This window comes from Erithacus rubecula (genome assembly GCF_903797595.1).
Source record: "Erithacus rubecula genome assembly, chromosome: 21".
NCBI classification, from domain to species: Eukaryota; Metazoa; Chordata; class Aves; order Passeriformes; family Muscicapidae; genus Erithacus; species Erithacus rubecula.
In genome coordinates this window covers 5,608,581-5,618,375 of record NC_136673.1, presented here as the reverse complement: position 1 = coordinate 5,618,375, position 9,795 = coordinate 5,608,581, and the positions used below count along the sequence as shown (strand labels likewise).

General features: G+C 42.2%; 1 protein-coding gene across 1 annotated transcript; it reads left to right on the top strand.

The window, feature by feature from the left end:
* The first annotated feature begins 406 nt into the window (after positions 1-406).
* Positions 407-9,540, top strand: GLE1 (GLE1 RNA export mediator). Its single transcript, XM_079324546.1, has 16 exons — positions 407-582; positions 893-1,111; positions 2,127-2,252; positions 2,413-2,561; positions 2,884-2,944; positions 3,213-3,467; positions 4,212-4,440; positions 4,566-4,681; positions 4,864-4,933; positions 5,267-5,409; positions 6,224-6,414; positions 6,858-6,987; positions 7,298-7,402; positions 8,360-8,442; positions 8,589-8,652; positions 9,350-9,540. Exons 1-16 carry the CDS (start codon positions 487-489, stop codon positions 9,416-9,418), a joined length of 2,106 nt encoding a protein of 701 aa, XP_079180672.1. The 5' UTR covers positions 407-486; the 3' UTR covers positions 9,419-9,540.
* Positions 9,541-9,795: the final 255 nt, after the last annotated feature.

Here is a 9,795-nt window from a genome sequence, read left to right as displayed (position 1 = left end):
GTGTCTGAGTTTGGAAAAGCAAACACATCCCAGGGCTATTGGTGCAGGCAGCTAAATTCCAAACTTTTTTTTGTGTTTCACCGGTGGAACTTCCATCTGCTTCTGCGATCTGGGCTAAGCAGCTCAATGCGGCTCCAGCCCTCCCTCCGGAGAATACACAGAATAAATGGGAAATCGCTGAAGCTGCGGGTGTTTCTCCGCGTTTTTGGGGAATCGCTGAAGCTGCGGGTGTTTCTCCGCGTTTTTGGGAAATCTCTGAAGCTGCGGGTGTTTCCCAGCCCGCGTCCTCAGCGCACAGTTGCCGCGGGCGGGACTCGAACCCGCGGCCCCGGCCCCGGCCCCGCCCGTCCGCCAGGGGGCGGCCGCCGCTCCCGCCCGGCAGGAGGCGGATGCGGCCATCGCGGCCCGGAAGGGGCGGGATGGGCGCGGCCCGGCCGTGAGGGAACCGCGGCTCCGTGCGGCTCTGTGCGCCGGGGCGGGGTCGCCATGGAGTCGTGGCAGCTCCGCTTCGACACTCTGGAGGCTCTGCGCCTCTCCAGCAAGGGCCGGCTGAGCTACTGCAGCCGCTGGCAGGAGGATGAGGTGAGGGCTCGCCCCGGGAGTCGGCCCTGCCCTCTGGGAAGCACCGAGCGCTCATCTCGGTGACACTCAGGGCTTGAAACAGCCCCAGAGCGGGGTCAGGGAGCGGGGTTGGCCCCAGGGGGTTCAAATGTCTTGCAAAGGTAGGAGAGTTCGGAAAAAGTGTTGGAAAGGCAGCAGAAAAAAGGGTTCGATGGGATACTGAGCTGCGTTGCTAAAGCAGCTGCTGACTGTGCATATGTGCGCATGGTGTATTTAAGTTTTATTCAACGCTAAGGCTGTGCCGCATTCACGGAGGTTGTTTTCTCTCAAGGCTGCCTTGGAAGGATGTGTGGCTCCCGTGGAGCTCTCCCCGTACTGCGGCTGGGTGCTGGACAGCCTCAGTGGGGAGCTAGCCCAAGAAATCCCACCCTCCGGGCCTTCCACGCCCAAACAATCCACTCCGCTCCCAAAACGCGCCTCTGCCGAGAAGATCCCGCCCGGCAGCCACCGGAGCTCTTCACTGTCATCTACAGAGCCCAGTGAGACCAAGGTAGCTCTCTGATTATAATCCGTATATTTATGGAGCAGCTGTGAGAAAAGAAAACACTAACTTGCTGCCATAAATTGTCAGATTGAGGCTGGTTTGCGTTCTGTAAATTTATGGGGAAAACATCCTTAGTTTTTTGGAACATGAACAGGTGATGATAAAATTACTATTAACAAGATTTTCATAGAAAAATGTTTCACATTCGACACAAAGCAAACTCCATTTTTCACCATAACTGAGGAAAATAGTTGGAGCCTCCATTGTGTTATGGATTAGCAGCAGGATTCATCCATTTGGAGAGATAAGGTCACAGAGGAGGGTCAGGACTATTATAAAAGCCCAGGAGTAACCACACTGAATTGTCTGGAGTCTTGAGTGACTTATATGTATTCTGACTGTTTTACAAGCTAGAAGGGTAGAAAGCTGGGCAGTGAGCAGTTGATTTTTCAAAGTAATTAAGTTGATTAAGCCATTTTATGATTTCCATCTGGAAAGAAAAATGTCCATTGTTTAGTTCAGTGATGACTTCACCACATCACAGTGATACTGAGCAGCAAAGTTTTGTATCATCTTGCCTCTAGTGAGACTTAAAAATTATATTTCAATATATTGAGAAGATATTAATGAAGCAGCAGGATGTGATAAACTTCATAAGAGACTCTCAAGACTCTCCCTGAAGGTTGATTCATAGTGTAAACCTGACTTGGCTTCTTCCAGTGTTACATCTTCCCTGATTGCTCAGATGACATGAGGGGTTGTCTGGGCTTTCCAGGTGTCAGTTGGCCTTTTTCAATGTCATTGAGACTCTTGGTATTTCTGCTCCCAGTTCTAGTGATTGGAAAAGTAATTATCCCAATCTCACAAATGTGCTGGAGGATAGTGAGGTTGCACTGCTGGGGTACATCTTCATCTACTTCTTCATGGATAATAGTTTAGGAGACTTGCTTTATCTGTTTTCCTCTATGAGTTGCTGATCCTGTGCTTAGTCATTGATTTTGCTTTTATGCTGACCATGCAGGAAAATGATCATCTTAGTCTCCTGGAAATAAATCAAGAAGTTGTTCCAGCAGTTCTGTCATCTAAAGTTGCAAAAGTGGAAGGCTGCATTCGGATGTACGAAGAGCTGCACAGACTGAAAGCAAAGGTAAGAAAAAATGATGGAGGAGAGGTTTGTGAATCCCAGGAGAGCTCCACAGTCAGAGGTAACAGTGTGAGGACAGCAATTTATAAGTGTTGGGCAGTTTAGTTTGTGTTTTCTTCTGTCTAGATTGTTCAATGACTTCCTTTGGTACCCCTCTAATCAGGAGAGGCTGAGACAGCGGCAGGAGGAGCAGGAGCAGATGGTGAGGGCAGCCTATGCCCAGGCCAGCGAGCAGCTGAAGCGCTTTGATGAACTGAGGGAGCTAAAGAGGCATCAGGAATTCCAGGAGTTGCAAGAAGTAATGGAGAAGAGGTGAGATTACCTCTGGTATCATTAGACTTTTATAGTATTTAATCAAAGTGAGGATTAATTCCTGTTCCTGACAGTTCTGTGCTAGTTACTTGTGGCTGGAAATCTCACTTGCTGCTTGTCTTAAATTGCCTATCCTGTTAGAGTTTGGCTGTCAGAGTAGATGTCTGGCTATTGTTGAGGTTTCAGTGGTTAGAAAAAAGACAATATTTGTGATAGCTGAAGTTCCTTTAGCTTGTTTTAAGAATAACTTCCTGTGTGTTGGTTTGTGTTTTCTCTCCTGAATATCTTGAATACATTTTTTCTGTCTTTATGTGTATTGTAGCTCAAAGGAGGCTCAGGGCCAGCAAGAGAAGTTGAAGGAAGAACACCGACACAGAGCAAAGGTTTGAGACTCTTAGGAATTGTCTTTTCTGACTGCTGGGTGGGAACTGGAAAGACCAATTGATTTATTTATATTTCCATGACACTCTGAAGTGAGGATGGATTTTCTGGTGCTATCCTGGGCACCTGCTGCAATGTGGAAATGCAGTAAAAGCACTTGTGTCATAGGAATGGGCAGGTCCTGTAAAGCTGCAGTCATCAGAGCAGGAAGAATCTGTACAACTGAAGTTATTGAAGTATTTTATGACTCTTGTGTCTTTTTCTCCCCAGATCTTGAACCTAAAATTGCGTGAGGCGGAGCAGCAGAGGCAGCGGCAGGAGGAGCTGGAACGTTTGCGCAAGGAGGAGGGTCAGGAGAGGCTGCGTCGCCTTTATTCCATCCAGGAGGAGCTGCTGCAGCTGAACCAGCAGATTGATCCCAACTACAGGCATAAAGACTTGCCCAGAATCGACCTGTCTGCATACAGCAATCGTGGCAACCAGATCTGTGGGCTGGTGTCAGGGCTCATCCGCACCACCAGCGAGGTACGGCCTCTGGAGTTGGTAACTTTGGCTGTTGTTCCTTCATAAAGCTCCCTGTAGCTGTCTTCAAAGGCAGCTTGTCATGAGGCCCTTAAATAAGATGTCACAGCAATGGTTTTAGATATTCATCCTATAAAGCACCCAGTTTCAAAGGGGTATTCTTTACCCTGGCACTTTAGCTGTTCTTTTGAAAATGGCTTATCAAAATGCATGAGAACTTCTGCAGGAGAAAGATTCAGATTAAATTGCTGCAAACTCTTGGTGCTGTAAAGTTCTCTTTGTGACAGTGGACTGGTTCATGAAATGTTAAATACTGAGCATTTTGTGGTTGTCTGTTCTTATGCTTTTCTGCAGTAGCTGGCTTTCCTTGGCTTTTTTCTTTCTAGGGTGGGACACAAATCTTGAAAGATAAAATACTAATAAAGGCTAATCCTGTGTTCCAGCTTGTCACAGCTGGCTTTCAGCAGAGGGAGCTGTCAAGACTTTGCACTGGAGTTCACTTGCACTTGTCTGAGTGTGTTCTTAATTTTTGTTGTCCAAGATCTTACAAGATTTAGTCATGGGTTTACATTATTTACAAATATTGTGACCAGTGTTATGTACAAATAAAGGAGATGGGATAAAATATGTATTTATCTCCCAGCTTATCTGAAGGCAAATGCTTCAAAGGCTCCTTGCTTTTGCTGTTGGCCCTCTGACACTGGAACCAAAGGTTGATGCTGTGTTACCTCCCATGTTTCTTGGCAGAGAGGGTTCCCCTCTCAAGCAGATGTGGCCAGCACTGAACGAGCCCTGCAGGAGATGCGAGGGTTGATATCCAGCATGCAGCAGGAAATCACTGCAGCTCTAGAAGAAAAAAAGAGGAAAGATGAAGAGGAAAAGAAACAAAAGCAGAAAGAGTTAGAGAAAAAAGAGCAGATGAAGAGTCAGACACCTGCCCCTGCACAGCAATCAGGGGGAAAGCAGCAGAAGGAAGGTTGGTTAGACTTTTTTAAAAATCTTTTTTATTCCTTTGCCTTGCATTTTTTTTCTAAATTAATTTTCTCACTAGAGGTTGAGGTCTTTCTTAGTTATCATCTTTTTTTGCTTTTTTAATAACAGGACTTCAAGTTAAAACAGAAGAAAGTATCATGCAGTGGTACCAGCAACTTCAGAATACTGCTGAGCAATGTGTTGCTGCTTTCAGTGAAATTGGAAACTGCAAAGGCAACACTGAGGTATGAACAAATTATTAGCAATGTTGAAGAGAGATTATCTTAATTTCTAGGGTAAATAGGATCTCTGTCATTTAAAAAAAAATTAAAAACTCTTGTAGCAGCCTCTGTTACCACTCTGCTCAAACTATTATAGATAAATACTTGTTTGGAAAGTATTTTAAAGTTGTTTATTTGTTCTCCAGGTGAGGAAGATAAAAACAAACTTGCAGAAAGCAGCTACAATCCCTGTGAGCCAGATCTCTAGCATATCAGGTCAGGAAAACACCAAGAGTTTTAATCCCACTGAAATTGCTTTTGCTTTAAAGATTTTATCAGAGCACAAGCATATCAAGTGTTCCTGTAATTATCCCTACAGCAGAAAGCTGACCTGCACACAGCCTATCTGTGCAGTAGGGTTTGCTTGTGCTTTGAAAACCTATTGCTTCTCTCAGAGACATCTTCATCAGGATTAAGTTTGTTAATCAGATGAAGCAAAGGTGCCTTTTGGGATGTGGGTCTGGTGTTGGTCAGCTTGATGTGGTCTGGGTAAGACTTGTCTACTGTTCCCTTATCTTCTGTCTCCATACATTCCTTATGTACTTGCAGGCTCTAAGCTGAGAGAGGTGTTTGACAAGATCAATAACCTGCTGTCTGGGAAGACTGTTCAGACTGAAGGGCAGCCAGTGTCAGTGACTCAGCATCCACAGGGGCTGGAGTTTGTTTGTTACAAACTCGCTGAGAAGTTTGTGGTGAGGAAATCTCTTCTTTGGGGTGGCACAGGTAGCCAGTGCTCTAGGAGATGCTTTTAGACACTGAACTGTCTCTTCAGCTATGAAGAACAAAATAATTGTGTTCAGTGATCAGTTTGCTTGTATTAATGCAGTGAAAAAACTTAGCGTCTCTTTCCCTTCAATCCTTATTTTATTCCTTGTAGGAGGAAAAACTCTTTTAAATTTCAGGCTTACATCTTACATATTTTGAACTAGTTAGGTATGTGTTGTGGAAAACAGTTTGATAGTTAATTTATGGTGTATCACAAAACTGTATGTAGGATCAAACCTTTTATCTTGGCAGAATTTGGGAGGCAAAAACCCCCAACACTAAGGCTCAAGAGCCTTTGTTTTTAGCACCTCTCAAGAAATGAAGTTCAAGTTGTTTTTTGAAGTTGGCAGTATTTTTCTCTTGTCTTTATTTGCAAAATTTGGGCTGTTTGCAACTTTATCCCTGCAAGAACAAATGCATACAAAAATTAGCCCATGGAGTAAAACTGTGACTGATTTGTAAACATTAGAAAGTGATTGTTTGGGTTGAGAATATCTGTGCAGCCTGCACTTTGAGCCTGTGTTTGCTAATCCCATTTTTCTATCCTGAGCCAGAGTTTATTGTCATCCTCTGTGGGAGCTGAGGATATGCAGCTTCATCAGCTTTTCTATCCTTGGCTTCATAGCCATGGAAACGTTTGGATCCTTTACTAAAGGCTAACTACAAAAATGAGGATTTCTTTTTTTTGCCTGAGAAATGACTTGAAGAAGTGGTGGCTGACTTTCCTTTTCCATCTTACAGAAACATGGGGAAGGAGAAGTATCTTTTCACCATGATTCAGCTTTCCCAATTGCTGTGGTGCTCTCAGGAATCTGGGAATTGCACCCTCGAGTTGGAGACATCTTTTTAGCTCACCTGCACAAAAAGTGCCCTTATTCTGTGCCATTTTACCCTGCTCGGAAAGAAGGGACTTCTATGGAAGAATATCAGAGGTAAATGTATTACTGGACTTCTTCTGCATGAACCTTGCAAGGGTGAAGAGTATTCTGAGTGAACTCCACTTTGCCCCAATCCTGATACATAGGTATTGACTATGGAGGTTAATTCACAAGTGTGTAAAAACACATCTTGTTCCAAACCCCTGCCATGGCAGGGACACCTTCCTCTAGACTAGATTGCCCAAAGCCCCATTCAACCTGTGCTTGAGTATTTCCTTGCATGGGTCAGCCACAGCTTCTCTGTGACCTGTTCCAGTGCCTCACCAAGCAGTGGAACACATGATGCAGAGGGTAATGATCAGTCTTTGCAATAATTCTTGCATATTTTTGAAGAATCCCCATTCTCATTGGAGTTGACTTCCAGTAAGCTGAGAGCTGCAGGGACTCAAGTGAATGTGTTTTACTGTACTAAAACTAGAATGTTTCCTCATACTAAGGATGCTTGGATATGAAGTTCATGATTCTAAAGTGGAAGAACAAGATCATTTTCTTAAAAGGATGTCAGGAATGATTCGTCTCTATGCTGCCATCATTCAGCTCCGGTGGCCTTATGGAAACAAACAAGGGGTATGTGTGTGGCACTATACTTAGAACCTTGTTACTATCCCAGGAGTTTATTAAATGTATTGGAAGGTTGCTTTGTAGTTGAGGTGTGCTGAATTTAAACTAGCTCAGGATGTAGTTAAAGGATCATAACCATGGTGAACAAAGCAATGCCAAGTTATTCATGGTGTGGACTCCTCTTCCTTTATGTTTTCACAATGATCAAATTATGTCAGGTTTTATAAAGAAAGTAAATCAGAAAACTGTCTGTTTTGATAATTGTATTTTACAAGTCATAAAGGAAGTGCTGAGTAACTTCTTTGCTGCTTTGTAGGCACATCCTCATGGTCTGAGCTATGGGTGGCGCTGGCTTGCACAGATGTTGAATCTGGAGCCTCTGGCAGATGTGACAGCTATGCTGCTTTTGGATTTCCTGGAAGTAAGTGGTGTGGATAACTATTAGTAGTTAAATGTCATCAGTTTAGATCCCTTTTGGATTCTGAAGGGATTGCTGAGGTGAGATTCACGGCAGGTTTTTTTAACTTGTTCTTATTCCTTCAGAAAGGAATGTGAAAATTTCCACGTTCTTGCAAATACAGCTTTGGAGCTGAATGATTTCAAAGCTGAAGTTTTCATAAATACAAATTCTCTTGTTGTATTTGATTCTGTTTAAGGTTTCTGGTATTTTAAAAATAATTACATGGTCTTACATAAGATCTGTTCTAAGCACTTGGCAGTTCATACAGTGCAAGGAGGTCCTGTGGCTGTTTCAGCCAAATTAGTTCATAAAAGAGGATAGATTTTTCAGGCTGAAAAGATCAGAGCCTGATGGATATCAATCCTTTATCCTAAGATATAGGCCTGTGCTCAGTAAGAGTCAAAGGCTGAAGTCAGGGGACACAAACACTGTTGACCTCAAGCAGCTTCTCTGCTCTTCAAATGCTTCTAAAGAACTGTTAAAGTACTGATGAGAAAGTGAGAGATTAAATACCCCATGGGGGATTCTGTTAGGGATGGGGAACATTTGTCCTGTAAACTGTGTGGAGAAAGCTTATGAATCACTGCACACAGCAGTAATCACAGTGGGGAAATGACCACAGTGTGCTCCAGCAAATGGTGTTAGGGAAGAGAACTATTTTTGGAGGGAGACTGGGGTGAATGAAAGGGTAACAAGATTTGTATCAGTGGCCACCACAGTCAACAGGAAAAAAGGTGATTGTGGTAGCAGTGAGCACATTTTAACATTTAGAGGATTTGCTTGTTTTAGTGTGGGTGTATTTCTTTAAATGTCTGAATAAAGCATTTAGTTATTAGTATGGAACAAGTTCACAGCAGCTGTCATGCAAGTGTGAAACCCAACTCTGTAACCTGCACTTTATGTCTTTCTGTATCACAGGTGTGTGGCAATGCTATGATGAAGCAGTATGGGATTCAGTTCTGGAAAACTATGTTCTTTATCCAGAAATCCTATATCCCAAGGTATGATATATGGGGTTAGGAATGAAGGTGTTCATTCTGAAATGACTCATCCATATTTTCCAATCTCTGCCAACCACCCCCACACCCACTTGTGAATCAAGCCCAACTTTCTAAATAGATTTTGAAACGTGCTGTTGTTTCTGCAGAATTGAAGCTGTGACCAGTTCTGGCCAGATGGGCTGTTTGTCACGTTTGAAGAATTTCATGCAGGTAAAGCAGTTTTCAGTTTTGGATTTTTTTTTTTTTTTTTTTTTTTTCTGTTCATTTAATTTTCAGGAGTTTTGGTCTGGGTTTTTTCCCTTCATTTAATATGTGCATCATTTGGATAATGAGACTGGCACTGCTTGCTGCACACCTTATAATTCAGACCTCTCTCTGTGATCTAACCCATCTTTTGTAACTTTTCAATTACTGAATTACCTTAATGATAGTTATGATGTCAAACATCTCACTACTTCTTACATCTAATTTTTATCAATGAGAATGTATTTTGATTATAAAAGAAGATCAGTGAGAGGAGGTGTACAGGTTGAGGAGGATTCTGCTGAGTCATTTCTGTCACAGCTATTTTTTATAAGTAGTTTCTTGTTTTTTAGCACCTGTCCTGATTAAATATATGGGGAAGTGAGACTTTCAGCTGCTCTCTGTAGTATTTGTTTAGCATTGCATTCTGCATATTTTTTTAATAAACTTGCAAAACTGTTTAATTTTTCTGTGTATGTTGACTTAGATTATAATATTAAAATATGACAGCTCTGAAATTATACTTTCATTTCATAATAAATTCTGGTACATTTTACTATCAATGCTTTGAATGTATAGTAAGAGCCATCAGAATTCCTGAGAAGAGATGCCACATTGAAATACATGTGTATTTATCTTTATTATTTGTCTTTCTCTCCATTAGAAATGTCTACAGGCAAAGGAAATTCCATTACCAAAGGGCATTCTGACACCTTCCTTTTGGAGAACATAAATCAGTCTGTATTTCCTTTCCCCTTAACATTTAATTCAAGAAGATTTATCTGTTAGACTTAGAAGCTAATCTTTGCATTAGACCTTTAAAAGTTTTTGTATAATAAATTACTGAAACTTCAAGACTTCTTCATATGTTTAATCACATGGAAGATGCTTTAAATCCATTCTCCTGATGGCTCTGGAGATTAAGGACTCTTGGACTGAAAAATTGCACTGTGCAATTCAGCTCATGGAAGTGAAAATACCTCACAGCTTTATGAACTCTTAACAGCCTAATCAATATCAAACTTACTGCTAGAACTTTATTTTTGTATTTCTTACATATTTTATAATTCAAATGTAATTATGCTGATGGACTTGTTTGTCTCAACATCA